This window comes from Pteropus medius, unplaced genomic scaffold, assembly GCF_902729225.1.
Source record: "Pteropus medius unplaced genomic scaffold, Ma_sr-lr_union100, whole genome shotgun sequence".
Taxonomy (NCBI): Eukaryota; Metazoa; Chordata; class Mammalia; order Chiroptera; family Pteropodidae; genus Pteropus; species Pteropus medius.
The window spans coordinates 2,845,549-2,862,419 of record NW_024342475.1 but is presented as its reverse complement, the minus strand read 5'-3'; the positions used below and the strand labels follow the sequence as shown (position 1 = coordinate 2,862,419).

General features: G+C 41.2%; 1 protein-coding gene across 2 annotated transcripts in view; it reads right to left on the bottom strand.

Moving 5' to 3' along the window:
- CARS2 (cysteinyl-tRNA synthetase 2, mitochondrial) overlaps window positions 1-12,634 on the bottom strand; it is a 37,995-nt gene extending 25,361 nt beyond the window's left edge. The window contains exons 1-5 of one of the 2 annotated variants that reach the window (XM_039866270.1): window positions 12,385-12,634; window positions 11,997-12,047; window positions 8,940-9,057; window positions 1,353-1,424; window positions 1,132-1,237 (exon numbers count right to left, since the gene is read on the bottom strand). In XM_039866270.1, coding sequence (XP_039722204.1) covers window positions 1,132-1,237; window positions 1,353-1,424; window positions 8,940-9,057; window positions 11,997-12,047; window positions 12,385-12,590 — 553 coding nt within the window. In that variant the 5' untranslated portion in view covers window positions 12,591-12,634. Of the gene's footprint in view, window positions 1-1,131; window positions 1,238-1,352; window positions 1,425-2,791; window positions 2,945-8,939; window positions 9,058-11,996; window positions 12,048-12,384 lie in introns of those variants that run through there. The other variant, XM_039866271.1, reaches the window with a different exon arrangement.
- Between the last annotated feature and the right edge of the window lie 4,237 nt (window positions 12,635-16,871).

Below are 16,871 nucleotides of genomic sequence, written 5' to 3'. Positions count from 1 at the left end.
TGCTGAACAAACTGTTTCTTCATAAATAGTTCAAAGATCAATTACAATCAAACTTTGTGAAACTGACACGAAGTCCAAATTGAGTTTCAGCTAAATTTATTTAAAATTGATTATCTATATCATTACTTAAAATTTACAATAAAGCACAGTAATAAAACAAACAGCATTGAGTCCCACAGTGTGTTCAGATGAGAATCTCTAAGCACCTCATGAGCATTAATCAGTTTATCCGGTTATGTGTTTTATTTCAAGTTACATGACAGAAAGAAAACAATTTCCTAAATTTTCTGGAACAAACTCCAGTTCAGTCACCTAAGCTCTTTAAAACAAGTTTTTCTTGGAAACAAAATCTAAATATAGCAAATAAGATAAAGCAAAGGACTCTGAGTCCCTCTGTGTGCATAGGCTATTGAGAAAGGCAACACACATTTCTGGGGGCCAGGAGGACCCTCGCATGTATCTGAGGTAGGACCATGAGAAAGGTGCTTACAGTCCAATTATTCCTATAAATCGTGTTCATTATCGTGCTTTGAAGTTTATTATTGACTTACAACAAGCATTGTAATACTTGCATATCCTCAACCCTGAGCTGAGTACTTTAATGGGCTATTCACTAAAAGCAAGATTCTTCTGGTCCAGAGTTATGCTGGGTGATGTCTTATTTAGAGATGCATGTTGAAGTGCCAAGGGCCTGAAATATTAGGATGTCTGCAGCTTTTATTGGTCATCAAAAAATAACATGCCCATACAAAAAATGAATGTCTGCGGGCTCTTCCTTAACAAGGGAATATGGGTCTTTAGTGGTACTGCTATTGTCTCCAGCTTTTTTTATGATGAAAGACTGTAGTTGAAAGAAGACTGCGATGAATACCTGCACACCTACATGCAACAGTTGTTGGCATTCTGCCTTATCAAGACTAGCTCTCCAGATGGTCATCTCTCCTATGACTGAAAAATATTTTAAAAAAGAAATTACACGACCATTTTGCAAAAACACAATAACTATAAGAAAACTTCACATCGTTTTCACATAGGAAAAGACAGTAAAACATTTGGCACCTTAGAACACAAATGTGTGTCAAAGTCCTATTGGTATTATCCAGTGATCAGTTTTCATAACATAATCCCTACCTTTTGCTGTTGAATAAGCATGTCCATTAGCAATTATTCCTTCAATAAAAGAAATGATCTGAGGAATATTTTCAGTTACCCTCATGTACACTGTGGGTGGGAGAACCTAAAAGAAAGCAAAGGGGAGGTGACTATTTCTGTAGCTCAGAGGCGTAGGTCAGCCACATTGGATTTCATTGTATAAGTTTCTTATCCTCGTGGCAAGAAGAACTGGGCTTTACCTTCAAGGCTGCCATATCTTGTTTAAAATCTTCTTCATAAAGACTGGCAAGAGAAGTGGGTGATATGTTCATCTGCAAAAAGATTAGATAAGCATATTAGGACGTCTGGAGTATGCACAACAGAACCACACAGAGGCATAACCAGCTCCAATGGCCGGAAGGGCTGAGCACATGGCCCTACCATGGCTTGGCCTCAGTTTGGCACTGCCTGCTCATAAAAAGCATTTAATTTTAAATATCAAATTTATTCTAGTAGCTTAGCTAGTCAAAAAAGTTTGTTGACCCTATTTTCTAGTCAGAGAGAAAAAAAAAAAGAATAAACAATTCATGATTTCCATTACATAATCGAAAACAAGAACTAAAGCATACAAAAAAAACCCTCCATTTTTCTAGAACAAGGGCAAGCCAGATCAATGTATTCCACATAACAACCAGTAACTTGGGTTCCTATCTTATCCTTTTCCCTTCTTTTGCTGCAGGCAAAGGAAAAGAAGTCAAAAATATATTAAAGAAAAAAAATCTCTAAGAAATATTTGAAAACAATATAGCACATGAAAATAGAGATTGTGATGGGTGTTCAATCCCATGGCTGGGCTCCTGGGGAAAGGCAACCCTCCTCCCCACAAATGGACATTGAATTCTGAACTCAGGGCATTTGGGAGCATATACCTGCAGCCTCAGATTCTCAGTGGGCTGGCACACAAAAGTATTCCTTACTTTTCAACAGAAAAAATAATCCCAAGATAGAAGCATGACACTGTGACGTTCTAAAACTGAATCTGGCTTCATAACTGTTAACCTGTGAAGTGACCCTTAAGTCACTGGAACTCAACCAGCATCTGTAGCATCTGCTCTGTGCTGGGCACTCCCCTTCCCTGCTTCTCAACCCCGAGAAACAGGGCTCCATCTTATGTTGAGAAAATTTCAGCTCCAGAATAGTAAGAAACTTCCTCAAGTAAAACACTTCCTTGAACCCTGTCACTATGAAGCCCATGTTCTTCCCAGCCCAGGGTCCTAAAACAGCAATCATCCTAGAAACTGTGACCAATGAACATGTACTGAAGAAATAAATCTGGTGAACGAAGTATTGCTGCCCGAGTCTTTCTGGCTGTGCTGTCTTGGCCAAGACAATAAAATTCTGCGCCCTTAGGCTTTCTTTGCAACACGGTGATAATCCCACCTAACTGTCCCTTAAGTTGTTATGAGGATTCAATGTGCAATGGGAAAGCCAATGTTATAAATAGAAAATACATTAATATCACTATTAAAGAGACGAAATGCCTAGCACCCAGACATAGCTTAGTGATCAGTACGTATTAGTCCTTTTCCTGTGGTGTAGCTTTGTGACAAAACAGACCTCCTAAAAAAGAAATCAGTTAACATATCTATCCAGAGGATGAAAGCCCAACCAAATGAAAAAGCTAAAAATTCAGTGTTACCTTCCACTTCAGAAGTTTCAAATACTATGCAATTTTAGATGTACAGGCCAGCAGGTTGCTTGTATTTATTTATCTGTAATTTTCATTTTCTGCACGGGAAATTCACTCCCAGGAACTCAACTGACATAAAGGGTGTCCAGGACAGCCTCCCTCCTACGAGGCAAACACTGTCACCAGTTGTCTCAGGAGTATGACTGCTGTCATACGAGCATTTGTATTCTCTTCTTGAAATGTAGCACCCTCCACACATAGCCTGAACCTGGCGTCCTTCCCTATCAACAATGTTCCAGAACTGTCTTCGAAAAGCACACTGAGCCGGCACCTTCCCTTCAAAGGCTGTCTGCCTTCCATCCCACAGACGATTCATCAGCCCTCTCCAATTATTTTCCCATTTTTTTCTGTGATACACAGGTCTACACACACGATTGCACACGTCACTTCCCACAGGGGAAAGTACATTTCTAAGCTATAGACCGAGACATGAAACCACCGGTCAGAGGATACTTGCTGGCTACTGCCAACTGCCTTCCTCAGAAGCTTTACCCATTTGAACCTGACCGGCAATGCACGCAGGTATCTACTTCCCACACCCTTACCTGCACAGTGCTAACAAACTTCTAGACTTTGTCAACATGGCAGCTAAAAGATGCTTTCGTGCTGTAATTTTCATTCGTACTTCTCTTATTTTGAGTGAGCTAGAACATGGCACATGTTTAGGAACTATCTATATTAAATGATCTGTAATTACCCATCTTTCTATTGAGTTATAGATCTTTCCATATTGGTTTATAGGAAGTATTTTTATATGAAAGAAATTAACCTTTTATCTCTGATAGGAATTTCAATGTTTTTTTTTTTTCAGTGTTTCAGCTTTATGGTTACTTTATAGCATGTAGAAAATTTCATTTTTATATTTAGCGATCTTTTATTTCTCAATCTTTTCTCATAAATGGCTTCTGGGTCTGAAAACAAACTTTAAAAACCTTCCCCAATATGAGGCTGTAAAAAGTGCCCCAAGGTTCTTTTAGTAATTTGTGGTTTCATTTCTTTTATATTAAACCTCTGCTCTGCCTCAAATTTGGTTGTGAGGCATATATCCAACGTTGGTTTATTTTTTTTCCCCAGATGGTTACCCAACTGTCAATACTTTTTACTGAATAATTCATCTGTCTCCCCACTGATTTGAAATGCCATATTTATCATAAAACAAATTTCTATTTATTGTGTCTATTTCTGGACTTTCTAGTGTGTTCCATTATCTGTCTATTCATATATCTACAACATTTAATTTCACAACCTTCCGACACAGAAAGTAGATCGGCCAAATGCTCAAGACAGGGCAACAGGGAGGCCAGGAGGGTGACATGACGACAGGTGGAGGAAACTCTCAGGGGCGACGGAGATGTTCGTCATCTCGACACTGGTGATGGACTCACAGGTATGCAAGTTACTAAAACCACAAATTACTAAAAGAACCTTGGGGCGCTTTTTATAGTCTCATATTGGGGAAGTCTTTTTAAAGTTTGTTTTCAAAAACTTTAGAGTGCACACAAGTATGCCTTGTGTGCCCTACATGCAATTTATTGTGGGTCTTTCTACCTCAAAAAAGCTGTGCAAAAAAAAAAAGAATCCAAGAAAACAAAAAATTTCCTATAGCTTTTAAAATGTGTTTGAATATTTAGTAGTGCTGCTTCTCCTCCATACTCTTATTTTACAGACTTTTCCTGGCTATTCCTGTTTTTTTGCTATCCCACGTGAACTGTAGAATCAATCTACCTCGTTCTAAAAGGTGGGAATAATATGGACATATGCATACACACCCACACACCCACACATACTCTTTTAAATGGCTCGCCAAGTACAACACTGACCAATCGACTCCTTGTTCCACATGTGGCTTCTCTAGCTCACATGGCACAACCCTAGAGGACATGGTTCAGAAATGTTCATGAGTGACGATGAACTGTAAGAGGTATACCATCTACTGCTGGCCTTGAGGAGACAGGGGGAACCAGATTCTAAAAGTAAAACTTTTAAATTTAATTTTTAAGCAGCTGACCACATATCAGGACAGCACTGTTCTCTCTTGTTTCCCATAAAACCAACTATAGGAGGTAAGTGCTGAAATGGGGTCCTAGTCCTTGTTAATTCAGGTTATTGTTTAGCTCTCCCTTATTATCATAAATCATTTCAAGTTGGCTCTCGACCTGGCATGAGACCCTGCTGGTCAGGCCCCCAGCACTGAGACTGAGTGCTCAGCTTTCTTCCCAGAAAGAAGGGAAATGTAGGCCAATGTTCTGAAGCACAAATAACTGGCTTGAATCACTCTGACACATTTATTATGATTTTTCTTAACATAAAATGTGACTGCAAATATACCATGCTGCTATTAATTCCTACCCCAAAAATCCTCCTGTGGTTTTTATCCCTGACAAACTATAAGACTGGCCAAAATTAAAGTCAAGGAAGTGATTCAGAAAAATATAACATTATAATTTAAAACATTTTAAAAGCAAGCGTTGGAGCAGATGTCACAAAGGATATCACCATTGTTAAAAAAGCCTGCATTAGATAAAAGGAATGGCCTCCTTGTTAGATTCTAAAAACAAATAGAGATATGTGGTTTATCATGTTAAAGACAGACACTATTCTGAGAACAAAAAACTATTCAATATCATATTATCATCTTGCCATGTAACAAATATGGAAAATCAGGTGTCAAATTCTACCAACTTTTCATAGTCTAAGTATTATAAAAAAAATTTCAAAGTAACAACCGATGTCTCTTGGTAACATTTATGAAACCCTCAAAATAATCCCTTATTCATATATTTACTGCTGCCCACCACCCGCACCTTTCTGAAACCCGCCCCTCCATGGACTCCTGGCTCTTTGTCACTCTGCTGACCACCCACATTCCCCCTTGCCCCTCCCAGAACATCTTCCAGTTCTCGTCCCTGTCTCCCACTTCATATTCTTTCCCACCAGACCTCACCCTAGGGCCTGACCAGTCTATGGCCTCCCACCAGCCATGCTCCGCGACTTTCAAGTTGACAGCTCTGCCTCTCCTTTAGAAGACTCTCAGCAGACCCCAATTTACGAAGGGCAAAGACACACTTGCAATAATGTCAGGCTCTGGCTGAGTGTGATGACAGATGAAACACTGACCTGCTCACCTTCTTCCTTAACAAACCTGCATTTCCCAATGCCACCTCTGCTGCGGTTTAACCTCAAACTGCTCGTTCCCTCACTATATCAGAGACCACTAATTTCTTTGTCATTTCCATCCCAAATCCAGCCAACAAGGTCAACTTCAATCTCAGACCCTCCTCTCCTGTGTGAAGGGCGATAATGTACCACCCCTGGCAGGGTGCTATGAGGTCAGATGTCACAAACACACAGCAGGCTCTCTTGCTTCCCACCGCCACCTCTCCTTCCAGTTCCACCAGATCTACCCTTCACTCACTCCCATGGCCATATTAGTATGTCACAACCTCACCTGTAGGGCCTTAAGTGGCTGAACCCAAGTGGACATCTGACCCCAGAGACACTAAACACAGTTGGGGGCATATGGACATGGGGCAGAGACAGAATCCAATGTTGACAAAGGCTTGAACCAAACCATCAGAGAGAATCATGGATGGGGTGATGTACCCCAAATGCTAGCACTGCCCATCTTCGCTTCTATTCCAGCAGTATCTTCTGACCAAACTGTAGGGTCTTTTCCAACACCAACCACTTCTCTGATTCTCTGACTCTAGCTGGGTGTCCTACAATTTAATTCTCCTCTTTTGACACCACTTTCTGGAGTTAGCAGACTCCAAAAGTTAGGGAATCAGTCCCACAACACGACCCCTACTTCGAACACCAGTTGCAAATGGTGGTCCCCAGGCCATATGCACTTCTGCCTACTGACTACAAATTTGGAGTTTTGATAGAATGAGTCACAGAACTCAAGAAAGCATTCTACTCACTATTACCAGCTTACTATAAAGGACACAACTCAGGAACAGCCAGATGGACGAGATGCACAGGGCGGCAAGGTGTGGGAAAGGAGTGGAACGACCGTGCCTCTCTGGGAGCGTCACACCCAGCACTTCCCTGTGTTCACCAGCCATGCGCTATCTAGCTCTGTCATTTGGGGATTTTTATGGAGATTTCATTACTGGAGAAGGTTGACTTAATCATTGGCCCTTGATGAGCAACTCCATCTCGGGCCCCTCTCCCCACCCAGGAGGTAGGAGTGGAGAGATGAGGTGGCAGTGAAAGTCCTCAGCTCTATTCAGGGCTTGGCCTTTCTGACACCAGCCCCCATCCTGAAGCCATCCAGGGGGCCCAGCGACCAGTCATCTCATTAGCATATGGAAGACACTATCACTCTACAGATTCTATGGTTTTAGGAGCTCTGTGCCAGGAATCACAAAGACCAACTATTTTCTATTATACCACAGCTCTGAGTGGTTTGGGTTTCTTTAGGTACCTCAAATTCATTCTCTTTCTCTCCTTACAAAGTCTGCTCTCTGAAACATGTCCTCTCTCAGTGTGTGGCTCCCACTGACCCCTCCTAGTGGCCCTGTCTCTAGTCACGTCCTTCCCACACCTAAAGTGCGCCCTTTCCACTGAACCAAGCTGATTCTGTGCTAGGTCCCAAGAGCTTACAGAACAACTTCCAAGTCCTCAATACATCATCCTGGCCCACAATGCCTTACTACCTCTCTAGTCATTTCTGAATTCCAGGAAGGCTGGGTGATATTCATTGCATCTCTCTATCTGGGCTTATAAACTGTCACATACAGAGCATCTGTTTGTGGGTCCGTCTGCCTCCTGGACACAAGCCAAAAAAGGAACCGTCTTCCTCACCTCTGTTCACATGAAGGCGGGCACAGGCCTGACCCCAGATAGTTCGATGCATGCTCAGGGACAGTTCTGGAAATAGAAATCAAGTCTACTCAAGGGAACACAATACAATGAATAAACTACCTGAACACAACAGAAACTGGAAACCTCACTGTGATGAGGACATGAGGAAATAAGTCTAAAGTTGGAACTGATCTTCAGCACTGCCAGTAACCCTCTCCCTGAAATGATCTGACTCTAAAGAGAGTGATAAAACATCAAACAGACTGCTTACCCTTTAATCTAGCAGTTCCACTTCGGGAAAAATGTTTAAGGAAACAAAAAAGTAGCACCATTTTTAATAGCTAGAAACAACACGAAGAGTCAATAACAGAGGGACCTAAGAGAACTGCTGAATACACCCACAGTAGAATGCTATCTAGTTATTAAAAAGGCAAATCAGCAGAAAATAGGAAGGTGTGGTTTCTATAGAGTAAATCTGAAAGAAATAGAATATGTAAGTAACCTAAGAGTCCAAATACAAAGATGGTAAATTATGTCCATGTGATAAGAATGCTATAAGGCTTTTTAAAAATGTTCAAGAATATTTAAAAACATGAAAAAAAACCCCTCAAAATATAGTAAGTAGAAAACAGACTATAAGCCAATACAAAGTATAAACTGGTTTTCTAAAAAAATATTGTGTACGTGTACACACATTTCGTAAAATTACAGGAATGTAAAGCACTCCACATAGGTTTTTCTGTAAATTAGATAATTTAACAATTATTTATAGGTCTTTAGAGATAATGGTTAAAGTTGCTACTTATAAAAAACGGAGGTGAAACTTTGAAAGTAGACTTTTAAAACTATAACTATTTATAAAACTAATTTAATTCCTCATTAGAATTTCTCCAAATTTTCCTTTATATGTTACATGAAATACAAGTGCCCTGTTCACATAACAGATGAGAAAATTTAACCTCATATAAATTTCCCTAGCTCAAAAGTGGCCTTTTGACTTCCATCTATAAAGAGGGAGTAGGTATTATTTACCTTGGAGGCTAAAGGGCCAGAGATAGGATAATGGATTCAAGTCATGAGGCCACCACAGAATGAGGTAATTCAAATTACGCCTGAATTTCCTTTACCAGGACAAAGAGATCCCTCTGGTAATCTGTCAGAGTACACTCACTGGCCCATGCATAGACAATAGGGAAAAGTACATGTGAAAAACAAATAAGAAAAACTATCACATTAGGGTCAGAACACTGACCCTGATCAAGTTATCAATATAATCTTCTACACTCACCTCATTGGCCTTTTTAATTATCTTATCATCCACATCTGTAATTCCCATAACCATGATGATGTTGCATCCAAAAACTCTGGTTAGGATCCTTCGAATTATATCAAATCTAACATATGAGCTGAAAGAAAAAAAATGTTAGGTCGTCTGTAATACAGAAAGTCATCATTGTAATCTTTAAAAATAGTGCATTACATTATTTAACATGCTACTGCCTACCTTCAAGTGTGTGGTATAATTGATAGTTCGAGTGCAGCTAGAGAAAGGAAAAGCTTTTTACTGACTGGTCTCCAAAAGAAATCGGCAAAGGTACTACCTTAATTTCAGGATACAATGTTAACATTCTTAATTTTAGAGCTGTTGTTTACGTTTACATCTATTTAGTTGTATAAAAATGTATTCGTATAATCTCACTAGTTAAAATACTGAGAGATTTTACCATTTTTGTTCATGTTCTAGAATAACTCTAATGCTTCACCATGACAAAAGAGAAGCAAATAACAAATGATTATAAATCAAGATATATACAATCCTATTAAAGGTGTATACTACTACTTCTAAGAAAGGTGCACATGATTGTGGCATATTTAAACATCAACTCCTTGACAGAATACAACGATATAATTCAGACTTGTGAAACCAAAAGGTTTTAAAATCTATTAAGATCCATTCAAAATCTCAAGAATCTGGTTTTACATAAAAGCAACATTAGAATTTAAGGTCAATCTCATGTTCATCTCTGTCATCCATACAGACTCTCTAAATCTGTGTTCATAAAATCATTTTCCCTCGAAAACTAGCCATAATCACTCACCCCAAACACAGCTGAGGCCAAATCTGTCCATTCCGATGACAAAACTCTCTCTGAAAATCCTTGCCAAAATATTCAGCTGTTTTAAGCCTCGGACTACTTATTTATAAATTAGGCAAAATTCCACTATCTCAAGGAGTTGTTGTAAATAATCTTAGTGCCTGCACAGCAGGAATTCCAACAAGTAGCAGCTACTATCACCATTATCATCACTATGCCTTCCTTTCATCTTGAGTCAAGACTCTACAAGACATGAGATTTAAGAGAAAGAAGAGTTAATGGGAACTTAAAGTGAGAACAAAAGTGAAGTCACATGCTTGGCCCAGAGATGCTCAAGGGCTGCAAGAGCTCCAATTCCTGCAGGTGGGCTGCTTCCCCAGGGGCCACTCAAGTGAACCACGGGAGACTGCAAGGTAGAGGGTCAGAGAACTCAGCCCATCTGCCTGGTTCATCACTTCTCAGCTGTGGAACCTGGGGCTGGTTCGTTAGCCCTCTGCATCCCTCTGCATCGCAGTATCCCCATTTGTAATTTGGAGATAATAACAACACTGTCATTTGCTGTTAGGATTACATTGGCCGGTGTTTGTCAAGCATTTAGAACAGTGCCTGGCACATAGCAAGTGCTATCTGTGCCTGTTAACTATTTTTTAACATAGGAGTTGGTGTAGCTACCCAGGGAGGAAAGTGGGGAGACATGAACTTGGAAAGTAAACAGGACAGACTTGCAGAACCACAGAGATGTCCTTAAGATTTTGAACTTTACCTTAAGAACAGTGGAGCCATGCCTGACCATCCCTGCCCCCAAGACCTCCCAACTTAGAAACCTTGTAGTACTTAGTGGCATTCTACCTCTCAGGAGCATTCTAAATCGAATGACTCTTCTTGAAGAATGAGTTTTGACCATCAAGGCTTGCACAGTGGTTATCCTTGAGTGGGAGGTGGGGGAAGGAAGTGATGAAGTGGGAAACAGAGGCGGCGTCTGGGGTGTGGTACAATCCTGTTTCTCCACTGAAGAGCCATGAACATTCATTCAGCTGTACACTTAAGATCTGTACTCTTTTCTGTATTTGTAAGGGCAAATACAAATTATAACTTGGAGGCTTGATTCTCTAGTTGAAAGAGAAGAGACTCTCCCCCATTTCTCCCTTCACAATTTCTTCCTCAGTCCTTTTAAAATGTATGTCAATCTTTCTAATGGCTAAATAGGCCTCTGTCAATCTCAACTCAGAAAAACTTCCAAGAACCTGGGAGCTTTCTATTTGAAATAAAGTCATCAAGGAAAATAATGCTCTATCACCCAATGGGAGAAGGGCCTAACTTGTCACCTGACTCCACATTGCAAACCCTGCCTAATTTAGTGAGTTGTATCCACTTGGCTCTATAGAAGAGTGCAATTTCTTTGTTTTTGCAATCCTTTTAGCAGGTTGCCTGTAATGTGCATCCCATTACGGTTAAACACTTATTCAATAATAAAAATTGTTTTCTTTCTCTTCTGCCTTCATAGAGAGGTTTTTCAGGTTGGGAGGTTACTTACTGTTTTTAATATTTCCCTAACATATTTTATACTTCAATAAAGAGATCAAAATATGCTTTTTGTAATTAAAAGTATGTTAGCCCAAAGTGAAGAAAAAAATGATTTCTAGATCTTTTGTTATAACAAAACACAAAAAAGTTCAGATCTTACTTTTTTAAATGTGTATTAAAGGTAACTTTTTACTTTTAGTCTCAATCTGAACAAGTTTAAAAGTCTATATACATTACTTATCCTCAATAACTGTTGAGCCCTCATCACGCGTTTAGGTATTAAGCAGCACTGTATGGGCGTTGTCTCATAAAATTCTTAAGTTCAAAAAGAGGGATACTATTATCATCCCCATGTCAAAGATGAAGAAACCAAAACAATAAAGTGACTTGTCCAAAGTTGGGAAGCAAAAAAATGGTTTACCAGCCAGAAATAACTTCTGACCAGCTGACTGCAGGGCCCTTGGAAAGGCCTCATCTCACTAAACCCATCAACGTAAAATTCCAAAACGGGTCATTTTCACTACTTCTCATTGCCTCACCTGTGAAATGGGTATAAGTGCTTAGAACTGTTAGAACCAAATGAGACTGTAATGTGTGTGCTTACCATGATACTTGGAATATAGTAATTATTCGGTATTCTTAAGTAGCCAGTTGAGATGGACAAAACCTGCAAACAGCTTTTGCTTTAAATAAATGACTGAAAATTCAAATTCAGGGATACTCACCAAGCATGGCCAAGGTGTGCATGATCATAGACAGTCGGTCCACAGCTATACCTAGGAACAAAGTTAAAATCCATCATGTGAAATCAATATGCAAGAAAGGACACCACTTTTCCCAGCTATGATTATCATAAAACCACATATTTTTTTTTTAAGTAACTACTTTTGGGGATTGCATAGCTGGGATCCTATTACTTGAATCTCTAAATTTATATCCAAACCCTGTCAATTCACTGTGACTATACCAGTGTCTTCAATGGTGCCTCCCATGTATTTTATTACTTACTAAATGATTTCCACCTGAACTCCCGCCCCCAGATATGCTCAGTCCACAGTCCTTCCCCCTACCTCCCACAACACTCCGCCCCCACCCCAATTCCCAGGAGGCTACCAGGAGGCGGCGTCAGCGCTGCCCACGATTAAGGGGTCCTTCCTCCGAGTGAGGCTGTTGTACACCTTGACGCCCGTATCGTGGCCTGCAGGTTGCAGCCAGCCCTGCTCGCGCGCCCCCGACACCGCCCGACCTAGGCAGGGCCCAAGGCCCAGCGTGGCGGGAAGGAACGGGGCGCCCAGACGAGAACAGAGCGTGCGCAGCATGACCTGCCCGCGAGCCTCGCGGAACTAGGAGACTTGCAGCTCCTGGGAAGCTCACCACGCCCACTTCTAAAGGCCCCGCCCGGCTCCGCCTATCCCGGGAGGTCTCGCCCCTCCCATCTCGGAATTCGACCTGCACTGCCCTGCGGTCCGGAAAGAGGACCCACCCCAGAAAAGGACCCGCCCAGCTCTGGCTCCGCCCACCCCGGAAACAGCGGTAGGGAAACGGCGGCCCGGCCTCTCTCAGGCCAGTCTGCGGGGGCAGGTTAAGAGGTCCGGCTCTGGGTGGGGAAAGGGAGCCAGCGCGGAACATTGTTGGAGCCCCAGGAGGCGGGAACAGACGCTCTGTCCCTCCTGGCGAAGGGGCACCTCTCATCAGCGCAGGTTGCTCCGGTACTGACGTGGTGTGAGTACCGGAGCCACCTCCGCCCAAGGCGCAAGAGGTTTCTGTGGGCTAGCATTCACGATGCGGGCACCTGCCTCCAGCTACTCGCCTGCTCGCGAAGCACGTTTACAACAGACGTGTTCCCAGAGCGTGTTTGCACACCCTTCTCAATCTCCAGATGAAACACCAAAGCTAGGAAAGCACCCATTCATCAAGTACACGTAGTAAAAAATGTCTGCTTGGAAATCATTTTAAGGTTAAAAGTTCTATCATTTCGTCTCCTAAGAATAAAAACATTCTGAATTGCCGTTTTAGTGGAACTTTTTAAAAGTGGAATCACTTGAAGTTACTTTCAAATTATCTCGACAAACGTGCTTCTGTTGATATCTTGCAAAACTGTTTTTTTAAAAAAATCTTTACTTTTGCAGTCCTCAAATGAGCAGAGGTTCCTCAATTGCTATTTTTGGTTTGTTTTGGTAGTTCTATTGAAAAGCAAATGCTTAAGTAGAGACAAATTGGTATGTTCCCAGAGCACTTAAAATTTTTTTGAGATCCCTGGAGTCCAACTCTGCAATTCTGATTCAGGCTAAACTAGTCTAAATGTAAACTATGTCCTAAATGCATAACACTAAAATATTAGAACCTGTTGTTGGAAAATTAGGATACCTCTACATTAATAATGCTAAACGGTACTCCCTGACTATTCGAAGTACTACTGGAGTATTGTCCTTTCCTTATTGCCAACACTTATCTGATGTTATTTTGTAATTGTCTCGTTTCTACTACAACATGCATATTTCTCTCCCTTAGTATTTTAGATTGTAAGTTCTTTTGAATCTCTCTCACTGTACCCAGCACTAAATTCAGAAAAGGTCTAGTGAATTAATCTGATGTTATCCACCTGTTGTGCAGGTGGGAGGAAATTTGGGCATGTAAAATATCTAATAGGGGAAGCTCTCATCCAGTTATTAGATGTGTCATTAGATGGGTCAGTAAAATAAGAAAATGAACAAAAGGCTTGACCGCAATCTGTAAGAACACACAATTCAAAGAAAAAGCTAGTTTGAAAACAAATTTAATAACATCGAAGACCAAATCCTGCACACAAATCTGGATAGCTGCAACATTTGAATTGGCCATAGAAAATTATGATTTTTAAATTAACAATGGTATCTTCTGTCTTCAGAAAACTGGTCATGTAATGTGTTCAAGCCCTTGACTGGCAGCATTCTACCTTAAGTCTTGAGAATAATCAAAAATGATAAACATAACCCATTATTTAATGGTTAAAAATGATTCCTTTCACGGGTTGAATATTAAGGTAAAGTAAGTGACTGGGAAGGTTTACTAGTATATACCAAAAAAAGAGAATCTGATAATTTGAAGTGACCCCTTTCTAATCTAGGTCAGAACAAAGAAGTATATTAAAATGATCCAAAATATTGTGAAAATCGTTTCTTAGTCCTTAATGACAATATCAAAAAATGTAGTTCTCAGTGTTATATTATCTCTCAATGCAAAATCATGTAATTCTAAAATAGAAGAGGAAGGTAGCATATTGTTTAGGACATGGCAAGTTTGAAATGAATGTTTATTTTTTAAGTACCTCAAAACATGAATTGTACATTATCTCTTTTTTAGTCCTGTAGGTTTGAGTATCTTCAGTTAAAATGGAAATATAATTTTAGAAAAAAAGATTTAATATCTATTTTTATAACACACTCCCAAAAGCTAAAGTGAAACAACCAAAATTCTTCAATGTATCTTCAAAATTAGTTGTTTTAACTATTGGTCTTCTAACCTCGTTCAGAAAACCATGAGGTCATTGGTATATATTTTAAGAACTGTGTAAAGCTAATCAATAAAATATTGTCTGACTAATTAGTCTAAGGTGTAAATTAAAACGTCTTACAGAACGTAAGCTCCTTATTCACTACTGTATCCCCCAGGGCATAGAACAGTAATGAGCACATTGTAGGCACTCATTACATATTTCTTGTTGAATGAATAAGATGTCTTTGTGTTTTAGTGTCTGCAAAGTCCATTAAAACGTGAGGAATCATTCAGATAGTGTCGCGATTTTTGAAAAAGATAACCTAGTTCAAACTTCGGTTTGATTATCATTGGAAGGGGTAAATGATTTCTAACCTTAATTCTTAAGTTCAGATAAACACTACTCACTCTAAAGCCAATGAATGCAAGCATTAAAAGAACCTCTTTCTTGCTACTGTACTTTAAAAATACCGATATGCTCTTAGAGGAAAATGTATAACTTTTCTTAATCAACTTCGTACTCTCTATTCCGTATCCACATAATATTCTTTTGTGCATACCAGTGGCCAATAAATTTTGTTGCATGAAATGAAATCTTAGGATTTGCGTTTAACTGGGCCGAGACTAGAAGACGTGTGAATCTATGAGTAAAATAACAACCATTTTCCCAAATATCAAAGTGAACGTTCTCTTGAAGTGGAATTGGGTAAGAAAGTTTAAGAGTGAGGCTCAAACCCTTTTACTTCAAAGCGTAAGTATTATTCGTCGTTTATCACAGTGTAACTTACATTCCAATGTGAAGAATCCGTTTCGAAAGACAAAACAGCTCAATTTAGTCTCGTTTGTTGTACTGATATCCATATCACAAGATACCCAACAGATCGCTTTGAAGAGCAACACTGCAAATAATAATCTATTTTATAAAAATTGGGTTGGCTCGAAATATTACTGGATTACATGTAGTAATTTTTCAAAATTTCCAATGGTCTTGTCACAACATTGTATGGTCGAACATCTTGAATTTCAATACCAGAACGTGCGCCCGTTTAAACTGTAATGTAATTGCTTTATGTCTGATGGAGTGTCCTGTATGGCAACAGCGCCGTACCGGAGATAAGGCTGACCTTCTGAATAGTAGAGGAAAAGCCGAGCACTGCCCTGGCACAGAGATGGTAGAGACGTCACGAGGCTTGAGGGATCAAGCTAATTTACAAGGCTAGAGACAACAAGACAACCCGCCCACCTCAGGAAAGAAAAGACGACGCAGACAGCAGAGCTCATAGGACAGGATGCAAAGGCGAACACCAGAGGAGATCGCCGGTAGGAATCGTGCGCTAAATCACAGGCCGGAGTCGGGTGGACAAAGGTAGAGATTGGTCACGCCCATGGGGAGGGGTCTCAGACGGAAGAGGCTGGTCTGCGCGCGGGCCCGTCGTCTAGGCAACGGGATCATCTGGGCCGGAGCTTTTCAGGAAGCCCTAAATCCGGGAGTTTGGGACGGGGAGAGGAGCCGGTGGGGAGGGGCTGAGACGGCACAGAGAGACCCTAAGACCCCAGCAACCTTGCTTTTGATAGTCTTCGGAAGTGAGAAAGCGGACTTTGAGAGCAGATTCCAGGGCACAGGCGGGAAGGGGGCAGGGTCGCCCGCCCTCTGTGGGGATCTGGCCCGGAAGCAACTCCCCTCTTGGGCCCCTTTGTCTCCAAGCCGCTCGCCGCTGGGCTTCGGCCATCAACACAAAGGGAGGGCAGTGATGACCGCGCAAGCGCGCGAGCCGCCAAGGCTGCTGGGAGTGGTGGTCCGGTTGCGGAATGGCAGGTCTCCCGCGCGGGCTCGCGGCGGCCCTGGCCGTACTAGTACGCATGAGCCATCACTTCCGCCTTGCTTGGCCCGTCCTCTCTCTCCAACCCTCCGCAGGACGCGGGTTTCTAGTACTGTACAGTAGTAAGAGCCCTGGAGGCGTTATCCGACCTCGTCCCGCCTTCTCTAAATCTTGATTGGGCCACTGAGATGAAGGCGGCAGTGAATTAGCTTTCAGGGTTGCCAGTCTGTTCCAGGACCTACTTATAACCCCGCTGGGCGGCGGGTACAGGAGACTGGGGCTGAGTAGGGATCGGGGTTGGTGGCC